This window comes from Scyliorhinus canicula, chromosome 3, assembly GCF_902713615.1.
Source record: "Scyliorhinus canicula chromosome 3, sScyCan1.1, whole genome shotgun sequence".
Lineage (NCBI taxonomy): Eukaryota > Metazoa > Chordata > Chondrichthyes > Carcharhiniformes > Scyliorhinidae > Scyliorhinus > Scyliorhinus canicula.
The window spans coordinates 167,911,024-167,926,240 of NC_052148.1; the positions used below are offsets into that span (position 1 = coordinate 167,911,024).

At 41.7% G+C, this 15,217-nt stretch overlaps 1 protein-coding gene across 6 annotated transcripts in view; it reads right to left on the reverse strand.

Moving 5' to 3' along the window:
* Window positions 1–5,974: 5,974 nt before the first annotated feature.
* The window catches only part of LOC119963102 (septin-11), a 124,835-nt gene continuing 115,592 nt past the window's right edge, over window positions 5,975–15,217 (reverse strand). Inside the window, exons 10-12 of one of the 6 annotated variants that reach the window (XR_005460034.1) lie at window positions 11,816–11,839; window positions 9,983–10,052; window positions 5,975–7,260 (exon numbers count right to left, since the gene is read on the reverse strand). Coding sequence is in view for 3 of the 6 variants with exons in the window: in XM_038791691.1 (XP_038647619.1) it covers window positions 10,028–10,052 (25 nt within the window). In the remaining 3 variants the exon portion in view is untranslated. Of the gene's footprint in view, window positions 7,261–9,982; window positions 11,840–15,217 lie in introns of all 6 variants that reach the window. The other 5 variants (XR_005460033.1, XR_005460032.1, XM_038791691.1 and 2 more) reach the window with 5 other exon arrangements.

Sequence of the window (15,217 nt, forward strand, 5' to 3'; positions counted from 1 at the left end):
CTGCAATCTCCGGCACTCCTTTAGCAGTACCTCCTCGGGGGTCTCCGTGTACTTCCTGTCAACTCTGACTATCTCTCCCTCTATGGGACCTAATAGAAATCAACTCCCCTCTAATAACTGCCTTCCTAGCTTCCCAGACTGTTGTTGCTGTTACCTCCCCTATGTTGTTTGTTGTCACAGTTTTGGATGCTCCTCCTTATCCGCCCACACACCTCTTCATCCGCTAACAGTCCCACATCCAGTCTCCAGAGAGGGCGTTTCCCTCCCTCCGCCTCCATTCGCAGGTTCACCCAGTGCAGGACATGGTCTGAGACGCAGTGGCCGAATACTCGACCCCCTCCACCCTTGGGATTAACGCCCTGCTCAACACAAAAAAGTCAATCCGAGAGTACACTTTGTGAACATGGGAGAAAAAAAGAGAATTCCTTCGCCCGTGGCCTTTTGAATCTCCATGGGTCCACGCCCCCCCCCCATCTGGTCCATGAACTCTCTCAGGGCCCTGACCGCTGCCGGTCTCTTTCCTTACCTGGACTTAGACTGGTCCAATACCAGATCCAGGACTGTGTTGGTTGAAGTCTTCCCCCCCCCCCATAATCAAAGTACTTGACTCCAAGTCCAGGATTTTACCCAGCATGCACCTCATGAATTCCACGTCATCCCAGTTCGGGGCACAGACGTTCAGTAACACCACCCGGGCCCCCTGCAGCTTTACACTCACCATTTTGTACCTGCCCCCTTGTCCGCCACAATATTCCCTGCCTTGACTGCCACCCGTTTGCTAACCAGAATTGCCACCCCTCTGGTCTCAGAGTCCAGCCCCGAGTGGAACACCTGGCCCACCCATCCCCTCCTTAACCTCGTTTGGTCAGCAAGTTTTAAATGTGTCTCCTGCAACACAGCTACATCTGCCTTTATTCCCTTTAAATGCGAGAACACGTGGGCCCTCTTGACCGGGCAATTTCCCATTTTCAATGCTTTCTTATTTGCACTGGTACAATTGACAAAACAATACTTCAAGAAATCATCTTTATACTGCTTTGATCTAAGTTACGTTTCTTTGTAGGCTGTGCAATAGAGGCCCTAAAGCTCTGCAGAGCTAACACTAGCACTGCTCTGTCCTGCCCTGGTCTCTACTGCGCAGCTCTCTCCAGCAAAATCAGTTGTGAGATCCTGTCCATTGTGTTACTTGTAAGAAAACTATTCATCTTCATAATCCCCTTGCCTTGTTTGCCAGCAGCTAGAAAATTGAAGTGCTCCTTTGTGAATTGGCAGCAAAAGAAGTACGTAGAGGGTGCTCGATGTTATATGTACGTGCAGGGCATTTGACCTGCTGATTGCTGCTGCGTCTGGCCAGAAAGCTGCACACAGCCTTATTTCAATCAGAAGAAAAGGCAGCTGCTTCTCCAGTGATCAAGACCACTGGGGGAACGCCGCGACCGATCGCTCCACGGCCCTCCTGACACCTGCATATGGGTCATGACCTGCACTTTGAAAAACCCTGAACTACATCAATCAGCAACATTGCCAATAAGGTGGCTTTCTGAACACAAAAACAAAATACTAGAGATTCTGGAAACAGTCAGGTCAGGTAGCATCTGTGGATGAAAAATATCAATATAAAGTGTTGAGTATTTCCTATTGTTCTATCTGTAAGGGATATTGAAAAAATCCTCTGAACATGTACACTAAATAAGAATAAATGGGAATATATTCATTTGCCAATTCCCTCCTATGAGGATTTTTTATTGAATACCTACCTTATTCTACAATAGTTTTATTGCCACCCATTGCTACCCGACTCTCCTAAATAGGATGGCATGGTAGCACAACGGTTAGCACTGTTGTTTCACAGCTCCAGGGTCCCATGGTTCGATTCCCGACTTGGGTCACTGGCTGTGTGGAGTCTGCACGTTCTCTCCGTGTCTGCGTGGGTTAATTTTGGGCGCTCCGGTTTCCTCCCACAGTCCAAAGATGTGCAGGTTAGGTGGATTGGCCTTGCTAAATTGCCTTTAGTGGCCAATAAGGATAGGTAGGGTTACTGGGTGGAGGCGTGGCCTTAAGTAGGGTGCTCTTTCCAAGGGCCAGTACAGACTTGATGGGCTGAATGGCCTCCTTCTGCACTAGTTAGACGTCCATGATTCTGATTTTGTCTTATGCTGTTGTTTGGTTAGGGGAACTAAAATGCATGCTTCTAAAGGAGCTCTGGTCAATAAGCTTTGGAATTCATGCATCACCCGGGGGAGTAGATAAACTCCAGGTAATTAGGCAGAGTGAACATGGTTTTCTGAGAGGGTAACCATGTTTTTTTCTATAAATTTAGTGTACCCAATTATTTCTTCCCAATTAAGGGGTAATTTAGTGTGGCCAATCCACCCAACCTGCACAGCTTTGGGTTGTGGGGGTGAGACCCACGCAGACACGGGGAAAATGTTTAAACTCCATGCAGACTGTGACTTGGGACCGGGATCGAACCCGGATCCTCAGCGCTGTAGGCAGCAGTGCTAACCACTGTGCCACCCCAAGGATAGCTTCAGCATGGAGGAGAATATAAAGTTGATCAATTCTTGTCCCAGCATTTCAGGTTACCAAATGCAGACAAGTTATAGTTAGACGGGGAGCAATCAAGTTAGGGCAGCCTTCCTTTTCAGCATATTCCTCAAAACAGATTTTAAAAATCATAGGTCCAAAAATTAAAGCTTGTCTGGCATGGGAGTTCCAGTAAATCACTTGCCTTTGCCGGTTTATTACGTGAGGAGAATTCAATCCATAGGGAGGTTATGCTTCAGTTATACAGGGTACCGGTGGAACCACATCTGGAATACTGTGTACAGTATTGATCTTATTTAAGGATGCAAAGCATTGGAAGCAGTTCAGAGAAGGTGTAATACCAGGAACGGGAAGGTTGTCTTCAGAGGAATGGGATCTGCTGGAGTTTAGAAGATTTAGAAAATTGACAGGAGACTTGATTGAAATATACAAGATCTTGAGGGTTCTTGACAGGGTGGATGAGAAGAGGAAGTTTCCTTTTGTGGGCAAATCTAGAACTAGGGAGCACGGTTTTAAAATTTCAAGACCGATGAGATTTCTTTTCTCAGCGGAGGGTGTCTTTGGAACTTTTCCTGAAAAGGTGGTGGAACAGTGTCATTAAATAGTTTTTAAAAAAATATTTTTATTAGGGTATTTGCAAGTTTTTTATAATAACGGCGACATAAACATGGTACAATAAACATTTCCACCCCCATCACAATCTTCACACACCCCAACCATAAAACAACAGTCCCACCCTCTTTCTCCCCCCCCCTTTGGAATTCTGCTTCTGATGACATTTTAATTTTCCCCGAGAAAGTCGACGAACGACTGCCACCTCCGAGTAAACCCTATTATTGACCCTCAAGTCAAATTTTATTTTCTCGAGACTGAGAAACCCAGCCATGTCACTAACCAACACGGTAGCATGGTGGTTAGCATAAATGCTTCACAGCTCCAGGGTCCCAGGTTCGATTCCCGGCTGGGTCACTGTCTGTGCGGAGTCTGCACGTCCTCCCCGTGTGTGCGTGGGTTTCCTCCGGGTGCTCCGGTTTCCTCCCACAGTCCAAAGATGTGCGGGTTAGGTGGATTGGCCATGCTAAATTGCCCGTAGTGTCCTAAAAAGTTACGGTTAAGGGGGGGGTTGTTGGGTTACGGGTATAGGGTGGATACGTGGGTTTGAGTAGGGTGATCATGGATCGGCACAACATCGAGGGCCGAAGGGCCTGTACTGTTCTATGTCTATGTTTCTATGTCTCTACACTCGAGTCCCTCCACATTAACAAGATCCGTCTCTGGGTACCAGGGAGGCAAAGGCCAAGACGTCGGCCTCTTTCGCTCCCGACACTCCAAAGATCGTCACCTCCGGACTCGGCACCACCTGTGTTTTGAGTACCGTGGACATTGCCTTAGCGAAACCCTGCCAAAACCCTCGAAGCTTCAGGCATGCCCAAAGCATGTGGACATGATTTGCTTGGCTTCCCGTGCACCTTGCACCCCTGTCCTTGTCATTGAATAGTTTTAAGAAGGAGGTAGACAGGTTCTTGATGAGCAAGAAGGTTACTGGGGGGTAGGTGCAAATGTGGAGTTGAGGTTCCAATCAGATCAACTATGATCTTGTTGAATGGCAGAGCGGGCTCAAAAGGCCATATGACCTACTACTAATTTGTATCTTCGTATGAGTACTTCGTTTATAATCAAAATGCTCACCAGCTTGACCATGTTAATTCTACTCCAACAAGGTCATCAAACAGCGAATGAAATAAGCACAGGATAAATGCTGCTTGAATAAATATCAGCCAGATGGGTGGTAGAACGTGAAAGCCAGGATCAGATTACTTTGTATTTCGCAAAAAGGTAGCCCAATGCACCAGGTTCCTAAAATCTCCACACACATCTAAAGGTCATCAATCCCACACATTATCTGTTCTTCAGTCTACAGCTGCTACCTGACCTAGGTATTGCTAGCATTCGTTTTTATTTCAGATTTCCAGCTTTTGACCCAACCTCCAGAATTCTGTTTGACGGGGGTCTTTATTTATTTTGTTTACAACACAAGGGGATGAACTATCGGGGTGGTGGCGTTGAAGTGCAGTCAGTTAGGATAGCAGGTCCTTCACAGGCTAACCTTTTGCTGAGTGTGTATAACATCATAGATGTCATTCAATACATTTCATTTTGTTAAGGAACTGCAGCAATATGATAAAGACACAATTACTTAAACCTTACAATAAGTTGCATTCAAATAGTACTTGAGACATTACAAGGAACATTACCAACAAAATTTGACCTCAATGAGGTATTTTATGAAGGGAATTACAGAACTTAGCCATGGCCACCAATGGTGCAGCGAATAAAATCTGGAGTTTACTAAATGCCACAATTAGAGGAGTGAAGCTTTCTTGGTGAGCTGTAGTGTTGAAAGAGGTTACAAACATGAGGAGGCCCAAGGCGTAATTTGAAAGCCAGCTTAAGAATTTTAAAACCAAGGCTGCAAATAAATGGGGCTGTTGCTAGAAAGATCCACTTATGATTATACTCTGCCTCTCAGAGACAACTATGATACAAGTTCACAGGATATAATAAGCAAAGAAAATTGCACTCTTTGACATACCACATAAACAGCCAACTTGAAGAGCTTCTGTTTTGTATATAAATCACAGGCCAATCCCACCATGCGTCACTTTTGTTGTTTTCAATAGATATGAAATCTTTAGTTTCTCATGCATTATTTGACAATGGCTTGAGATGAAGCCAGTAATCTGGAAGCCCTCCTGGTCCAGGCAATAGATGATCATGCATGTATATTTAAGACCCCTAAAATAAGTGGTGTTCAATTCTATATAGTTGAACAATTGGCATACAATAGGGTCCACATGTGGTTTTAAAGTCAACTACTTTGTGTAAAAGCATGTGTTAAACAGAATTCTTATATAGTTTCAGCGGTTATTGGATAGGCACATGGAGCACACCAGAATGACAGGTAGTGGGATAGCTTGATCTGGGTTTCGGACAATGCTCGGCACAACATCGAGGGCCGAAGGGCCTGTTCTGTGCTGTACTGTTCTGTTAGTCTCCCTAATTATTAAACTCTTTAGCTCCTGGAATAGATATGCAACTGATATGTGCCGTACAGCAGCTGATCAGAAATCCAGGGTCCGAATTAGCAACAGGCAGCCAAGAGTACTAATGCTACATCACAAATAGGTGGATTCAAACTTTCCTGCCCATTTCCTTATCACTGGTTCCTGTGACACACGCTGAACAAAGAATCTAACCTCCCCCCTCTTCTCCCCCCCCCCCCCCCCCCCCCCCCCCCCAAAAAAGACACCCAAGTATTTTGATATTTCAGACTTGGGGGTATGGCACAATTGAGGAGGTCCAAAGACTATTTCATTTTTAATCGTCAAATAATTTATCCAGCTCTTAATTGAAGTTGAAATAAAAATGAACCAGAAATTGAACTCTTTAATCAAACTTTCAGTACAGATGTGGGAAAGGCAAAAAAACAAAACATATGCCCTAAAATCCATTAATCACATTGATAATTTAGGATGAAGTGGTTTAAAATCAGTTTATTTTCTTACAGAACTTCACTTTTCACAGTCTCCAAAATCAATGGTTAAAATATATGTTTGGTTACTGAAATGCATAATCTACTAGATCAACAACATTGCACAGCCGGGAAAAATGGTATAATTGTAATAAGTCAGTTTTCATCCACGACCAGCTTTACAGCATTCTTGTACTTTTGTACATTTACATTGACTTCAACATCAAAATAAATGCTAGTGCTCGTCAATTTAACTGTTGGCAATTAGTTCACTTTAAACTTTCTTCTTTAAAATACTAATGTAGAAATGCTATCAATTATTTACTGTGTTAAATCAGTAGCAGAATGTAATTGCTCCATTGATGTCAAGTTCATAAGCGGTGTATTAAGTAGGCTAAAGTAAAATCCAGAGACTGTAATGTTTCCTTTCACAGAACTTAAAAACAAACTTTCCATTGGGTACACATATTATTAAAAGTGGTCTTGGTGTGATACATTAAAAATTATAAACAAAGATAATAAAACTCGGTATTTTATAAAAAACCCCGCCTTCCTCAATTATCCCACTTTCTGAAAACTTTGTGATAAAAATATTAAATTCAACATTGTGATGCATTCAAGGGTTGATCAGCCTTTTCCATGCCAATTCAATTTTGTACAGGAAAGTCAATTATGACCGACTAAAAACACGTACTTTTTCACCAGTTGTTTTAAGTAGTTTGTGAGTTTGGGTTTACTTGCATATTTGCATTGGAGAAGGGAGAAGAGAAACAGTGCAAAACTATTAAAAAGGTTGAAACACTGATAAGAATTATTATTAGTGACAGAACATTTAGTGCACAGTCTCTGATACTATGAAGAATGATTATACAAACAACATTAGATAATACCACCAACTCAGAAAAGATCAACTGTTTATAAATATTGCACTGTCTGTCTGATCTTGTTCCTGTCACAAGTAGATTATTTTATTAGGATATTTCTCCATGCCAAAACTATAAAATACTGACATATTCAACATGCTACAGTACAAGAACTGCGTCTAGAAAGGAGCTGGAATAGTGGTGACCCAAGAAAGAATTCTTCTGCGTGGTGTGTGAATACATTGTAGCTCTTCTAAAGCTTTAGGAATCTCATCCAGTGGAGAAGGGAACAGGCAGAAGAACAACTAGATAAAGAAGCTACAGAGGAAAGTTAAAAGAAAGAAAATTGGTTAAACAGACAGCAGATGAAAGGAGGAAAAAATGGAATAGAACCAAATAAGCAACCATATGCACTCCCAGACCCGCAGATGAAACTGGGAATGTCATGCACCAGTGAAATATCTTGAAGGAAAGGCAAGTTATTGGAATAAGTAAATTCCCATTATTGTCAACTTGCCCTCCCTCTACCGAAGATCCTTAAAGGTGCTCGCTACCACTTGATAACTGTGAATTTCGATAGCGGCAGCAGAATATTCATCTGCAACAGACATCAAAGCCAAGCCCAACCTTTCTCCATCTGCCAACCACGCACGTGCACTTTCCAATAGGAATCAGTGGATAGTGTCAGGAGTAGAAATATCTGGCTAATATTTTCCTTCCTGACTGAAGGATAATTGCATAAGCCCTATTGCTATCCCAAATGAGATAGCAAACTCATCCTTCATTTACCTGGCTTGATTATGCACCAGGCAATTCAGTTACTGGGCCACTGGAAGCTATTTTTTAAAAATAGACAAGTACACAAGTTTGTATTTTCCCGAATCATATAATTTACAGTGCAGAAGGAGGCCATTCGGCCCATTGAGTCTGCACCAGCCCTTGGAAAGAGCACCCTACATAAGCCCACACCTCCACCCTATCCCCCCAACCCAGTAACCCTACCTAATGTTTTTGGACATGAAGGGCAATTTAGCATGACCAATCCACCTAACCTGAACATCTTTGGAAGGTGGGAGGAAACCGGAGCACCCGGGGTAAACCCACGCAGACACGGGGAGAACTAGCAGACTCTGCACAGACAGTGACCCAGCAGGGAATCGAACCTGGGACCTGGAGCTGTGAAGCAACTGTGCTAACCACTGTGCTACCGTGCCACTCATAAATTCTTAACTACATGACTATTTTTCCTCCCTGTGAAGAAACCATCCATTCCCAACCACTAAACTGTATGAACACCAGTGAAAATGTTGAACATCATAAATATCCAACTCCTAGTTTCACAGTCCAAAAAATTAGAAGCATACGCAAGTTTGCAGAAACAATAAATTGACATGGCAATATGCTTTTTGCAAGCTCGGCCAGTAAGCTACATACATTAAACAATGTACTGACTGTACAACAGGAAAGGACAGATGGCAGTTTACACTGAAAAAAAAACAAGACTTCACACAATTAAACATTCCAATTTCAAAAATGATAAAATACATGTGAACACTATGGTGGGATTTACCAACCAACCTGCCGCCGCATTTTTTTTGGTGGCGGAGACGGTACGCCAGCGGGATTTTCTGGTCCCCCGCTGTCAGCGGAACTTTGTTCACTGTATCCCGCATCGGCAGGAAACCCATGCGCCATCAGTGGGTCCGGAACATCCCGCCGGCAAGAACAGCCGGTAAATTCCGCCCTATGTATGTACTCAAGATGCACGATATTCAAATTCTGGCTCCCTACCACTGGGAGATAATTACAATAGTGTCGCGTGCACTTGCTGTCTTACTTGTGTTATATTTTGGTGCTACAAAAAACATTTAACCACACATTACACAGACAGGTCATACAAACAGCCATTTGAATAAAATGTATCCGTGCCGGCACAATTATATTTATATGTGCTCTGGAATACTTGAGACTGTGAATATAACCAATAGCTTAATATTTTGTAATACTATCAGAAAATTAACTATTACTTCATGACCACCTTATGAAACCCAATGGCAAATAAACGATTAGCTAAATGCACATAATTCTAATCATGCCTATGAGATATAAATTTGTTTGAAACATATTCAAGGATTTACTAATTCCCTCCCACCCCCCCCACCCAAACCCCAATATAAATTGACAAATAGGAAGGAGAAAAAGGCATATAAATACATTGTTATGTCGTATATGTTGTTCACATCTTAAAGTAAGGATTTAATACAAGCAATATAGAAATAACTGGTCACGGTATACATATGTATATCATGGTGCATCTTGGAGAAATGGCAACAAACAGGTTTAGCGACAAGGTGATTAAAAGGCTGCAATTAATACAAAAATGCACAGAAATCGAAACAAATTCTCACGTGTTTACTGCATGAAAGTGGAGCACACTAAATGTAAAAGCAAATGTGGCATCTTGGTGAGCAAACTATTTGGCAGAGCAGAAAGCAGAGTAGAATAAGAGTGTGTAAGTGGCAGCTGGTGGAACACTTCACAGTGGTGAAATCAGACAGTAGACTGGCCTAGAAGTATTTCTGCTAGTGCTGTAACCATAGAAACTCTCATGCAGCAAGAGGCCATTTGGCCCATCAAGTCTGCACTGACCCTCCAAAATCACACTCTACCTAGGCCCACTCCCTGCCCTATTCCCATAACCCCACACATTGATCATGGCCAATCCACCTAACCTGCACACCTTGGGACACTAAGGGGCAATTTAGCATTGCCAATCCACCCAACCTATACATCTTTGGACTGTGGGAGGAAACCGGAGCACCTGGAGGAAACCCACGCAGACATCGGGCAAATGAGCAAACTCCACACAGTCACCCAAGGCCAGAATCGAAACCGGGTCCCTGGCACTGTGAGGCAGCAGTGCTAACCACTGTACCATGTCGTGAACCCTTCTCTCATCAACATTGTTCAGTGCACAGGCAACCAATCTTTTGGGCTATTTATTCATCACCAAGAATACAAAAGTTCCTGCCATACTTACATGCATAGGTGAAAGAACAATCCAACTAGATTTGAGGGATATTAGTTATTCCGTGCAGAGCCAAGGATTACTGTGAAAACAAGGTAGAAGACATACAAAACAAAATAAAACAGCTGCTAGGGTAATCAGCTAAACATGGCCCAGGAAAGATGTGCAGTTACAAGCACTTTCTTTTGATTAACACATCCTCAAGATTATGAATTAAGGACTAATGTTAAAATTTTGTTTACCATTAAGTCATCAATAGAAAAAAACTGTACTTACTGAATCTCATTACGCCTTCATTCTCCTCCACCACCCCTCCCTACCAATTAAAACTGGAGTCATATAGTTTGTCAGATAAGGTCAGAAAAAGATGATTGGTTTAAACTTGAGAATGATGTCCCCGGCAATCATTTGGAGGAGCAATGAGCTTGCACATTCTTCCTCTCTCCATGTCCCCAAAATCTTCTCCGTTATCACATGCAATATTTGGCTGGAAACCACAGTGAGAGTGACCCTACCCAATTCAGACAAGCTGAAGGATAAGTCATTATTGAATATGAACTGAAGAGCTACTGAATTAACCAAACACAGTTGATATTCAATGATATATTAACATTGTAAAGCTTGTCTGCATTGAATTGAGATTTCGAGGAAATAATATATACTAGCACTTAGTACATGCCCAGATGAGAATTCAACCCCAAGGTGAAACAAATTTAAAAATGACTGAATATTTGTTTAACCGCCAACCCCTAGTAAAGATATGTTTCAAAAAGAGTTGTTTTCTGATTTTATAATCCTTATGCACTAAAAGATGACAAGCTTCATTCAATAGGTTAGATCCAATTTGTAAAGTGGTGAACTTTCATAAGTTTTAATGTGCCAAGTTTTCAAGTAACAGACTTGCAGTAAACTGCACTGGTGATTGAAACACAAATACTGAAGGTTAAATGTAAGACTGCTCGTGCACATGCCACGATGGATATTAACATCTCTCTTTCCCGAGCCATGTTTGGTTGGTAAGCAAAACTGAAGCCTGCCATTGAAAGGTTTGAAGCTGTGTGACTCTGCTATTGTAATATTAGTCCTTGTTTAAAATTGATTAGTATATTCAAAATAAGGAAGAGGCACTACCAAGACAAAAAAGAGAGCAGACACTAATCCACAGCAGCCACAGAGAAACAATAGCCAACTTCTCTTTGGAAAGGAACCAAAAGGAGAATCTATCCATGGGTGAATGGCACATAAGTGGTAAACGGAACTGGTTTGACTTGTGCGATCGGCAAACTTTAAAAGCAGGGACAGATATTACTTTCAATGCCTTATTAATAATAACTGAAAACACACCTCAAGGAACTTCGAAATACCAGTTTCATTTTAGATGACCAGGATGGACTTCTGTTTCTTAAATAGGCTGCTTCTTATGGTAGTAACAAGCAGAGGAACGTACATAGTAATCAGTAAAATAAAAATCATCTTTAAGATTTGGATCATGCAACACTTCTAAATGGAAAAGAGGTTGGGGAGGAAGCTATGATATCCTGATATGCATCGCTTCTCCCCACTTACATTGCTGATCACTCTCCTTTTCGTAAAAACTGTCCTATTATGTTAGATTATGTTTCCAAAGCACTAAGACTACACCCCTTCTCCTCACTGCTCACTCAGATACCAGTTTGTTTTAGTTTTAAATTGTGCCCCTTCTCCATTTCATGGAATGCTCTTGAAAGGATCTTCCTATATAAGGTAATTGTTAATGTTTTCTGATTTAAAAAAAAGATGGATGGATATTCTGATGCCAGACACATTACAGCTAAGCAGATGGATAAGGTGACATCCTTGACTTGCCAGGTTGCTTATGTGAAGCTTGCACTGCAATTAAAAAGGAAAAAAAAATAAAACACACAATTAGAAATCATACCTCATTAATAAACTCATTCGTTACATTGCAATACAATTCCATAAGCAATGAATAAAAACAAACCATTTTTACAAAAAGCTGCATTGAATTACAACTGCAAAAAAGTAACTCATGCATTATAGCAAATTCAAAAAAAAAAAGACGACCACAAAGCACAGGCACTTGATAAATTACACACCCAACCTAATTTCATTGAAGAATGGAGTTATAACATAGACTACCCCTCTCGCAATACCCTCCCCAAAGTTATAATTTAGACCAATTAATATAGTGTTGAGGTTTGGAAATTTAACTTAAGATACAATGATGTTTGTGTAGTTTCAAGTTGGTGTTTTCAGGCCATGGCATTTTAAAAGTGATTTATTTTAAGTACTGAAGATTTTCCATATTTAATCCACTTCCTTGGAGAACAAGTCGCAGTTTCTCTACTCCCATCATTCCAATCTAGTTCGATAGCTTAACCAAACAGTGGAAAGTTCCAACTATTTCCACGCATTCCTGGCAATTTGGTCCTTAAGAGTACACTGTACCATTGAAAAGCAAGGACTGCATTCTGTGATGTTGTTCAGTTAGCTGTTGGACCACTAATCGGTTGAGCCACCCATTAAGATTTGAAATGGTTATACAGCTTGCATTATCCATCAGGAGAATCCTGTCTAGTGATAGGTTTGGTTATAACAAATGCTGTACAGTTGAACGAGTGAGTTTTTAATATGCAATATAAAAATCCCTTAAAGTCTTAGAGGAAAGCAAAGAGTTGAAGGTTAAGTGTTACTTGAAAAGCAAAATAAATGAAAGCGTTGCCCCTGAATTTCCATATGTATTCTAGTGTGCTCACATCATTGTCAGAAGTGCTTTAGAATACAGTTCAGCCACAATTCAATTTAGCTTGAGGGGCTAAATGCCTTGTTCTTGTTCATATATTCCCAAATGGGACAGGTGTTGCAAAATGCCTGGGAGGTATACCAGGTCCTGGTTTCTGCTCTGTTTCCAGGTTCCATGTTTACAGATGAAGTTCAACCATTTGCCATACAAAGCATCCACATCAGCAAGGGAGCATGGCCTGCAAATTTGAAGAGGTAGGAAATATTTGTAGGACCTTTTTTCAGCCTCTTTTGGAGGGTCCACTAGGGCTATATTCTCTCCTCTTCTGGGCTTTGGATACCTATAGATTTGCAAGCATACTGAGACCTACCTACATTTACACCTTTTCTGTTGAGCACATGAGATGGTATCCATTAGGGAAGATTATTTTGGTTGACTCACTGACCGAAGTTCCCAGTCCACATGTCCCAGCACTGATTTCAGCCCTGTGCATTTTCATTCCCTCTGATTTTAAATAGAACCTCAATATTGTATAATGGGTCAATAAAATCCAATTCTTGTCATCCTCACAAAAGTTGTGCGTGTGGCAGGTGCTCAGAAATCATGAGTTAAATATGGAACATTAAATAATGAATTGCTAAGGAGATCAATTTGTGATTACTAGAGAATGCTTTACACCGCAGCCGGTAATGCAGGTTTCGCTGCCTCTCAGATGCTGGGATACAATCCCAGGAGCGTCTGCTACTCTACCACATCTTCGTCAAGTGGCCATTCTTCCCAACACAAAAGCACAGAGCACGTACTCTAATGAGGAATCAGACTTCACAACCAAGCCAGTTTGTGTCCTGACCAGACGTCCAAATATGGACTTTCAAATATGATTCACCAAACAGCCAACAGGAGGGGCACCCATCCCTCTCTCCAGTCAGGGGATGCAGAGGTCAAGGGCGGTGCTTCCACTTATGCCCCAGATTAAATCATAGACTGGGTATGAAATTTAGTCAGAAAACTGTATTGCCAGCCTCATTTCAAAATGATTTTAGTAAACCAGAGGTGCTTCAGAAATCCTTCACAAGAGATGTCAGTCATGGTAATAAGGAACATCTTGGGAATAAGTATCAATATGAAAAATGAAATTGGAATGGATAGCCTACAATTTAATCCCAATCCTATGGAAACACATGGAAGTATTTTCACATTAAAGACTTAGAATTGCCCATTCATTACTTTTAATATTCTGTTAGAGAGTGAAGATAAGCAGCAAGTGATAGACAGTCCAGATTTCAGCCCTGCAGTCTTGCCACATCCAGCCATAATTGGAAGAGAAGGCACCACAAATATTCCATCCCCAATGATGGGGGAGCCCAGAACGTCAGTGCAAAAGATAAGGCTGAAACGTTTGCAACAATCGTCAGCCAGAAGTGCCAAGTAGATGATCAATCTCAGCCTCCTCCGGAGGTCCTCAGCATCACAGATGTCACAGTCTTCAGCCAATTTGATCACTCCACATGATATTAAGAAACGGCTGAAGACACTGGATACTGCAAAGACTATGGGCCTCGACAATATTCCAACAACAGTACTGAAGGCTTGTGCTCCAGAACTTGCCATGACCCTAGCCAAGCTGTTCCAGTACAGCTACAAGACTGGCATTGGCATCTACCCAGCAACATGGAAAATTGCCCAAGCATATCCTATACACAAAGAGCAAGACAAATCCAACCTGGCCAATTACTGTCCCGTCAATCTATTCTCGATCATCTGCAAAGTGATGGAAGAGGTCATCAACAATGCTATTAACGGCACTTGCTCAACACTAATCTGCTCACTGACACTCCTGACGTCATGAAGTGGTTGAGAAGTTAATGACCTGGATTGGCAACTAACTGCAACAAAAGGAGACAGAGTAATCATCAGAATTCTGTAGCAGAGTCATACGGACTCAAAACATGTTTCTCCACAGAGGCTACCCGACCTGCTAAGTTTATTCAGCATTTTTTGTTTTTATTATTGATTAGAATGCTGTATTTGAGTGGTAGAAAGTGATACTAAGGTACCCCAATGTCAGGTTACATTGAGATCCTTGCCATTCATTCTGTACAGTGTATCAATTATTTAAAAAAGGGATGGAGACAACATTTCCATCATTTGCCAATAGCACAGAGGGGAGGGGTTCTGGGCATGGGGTTGCAAACAACCAAGAGCTGGCTGATCAGGAACAAAGGGACCTAAATCAATTGGGCTGAGAAATAACGAACAAAACCAAGTGACTACACTATAGCAGAAGATTAACAGACAATTAATCAAGACAATAAGCTGGTTGGTACTAGTATACAAGATGCAGCACAGGAACACGATTTGGGAGTATTGGGGACAGATCATTGAAGCGTGCAGCAATGGTAAATTGGATCTTGGGTTATATAATGCATGAAACAGAACACAAATCATAGGATGTGACAATGAGTCTATGACGTCATTGTCAGTCTGGAGTAGTGTGTGCACTT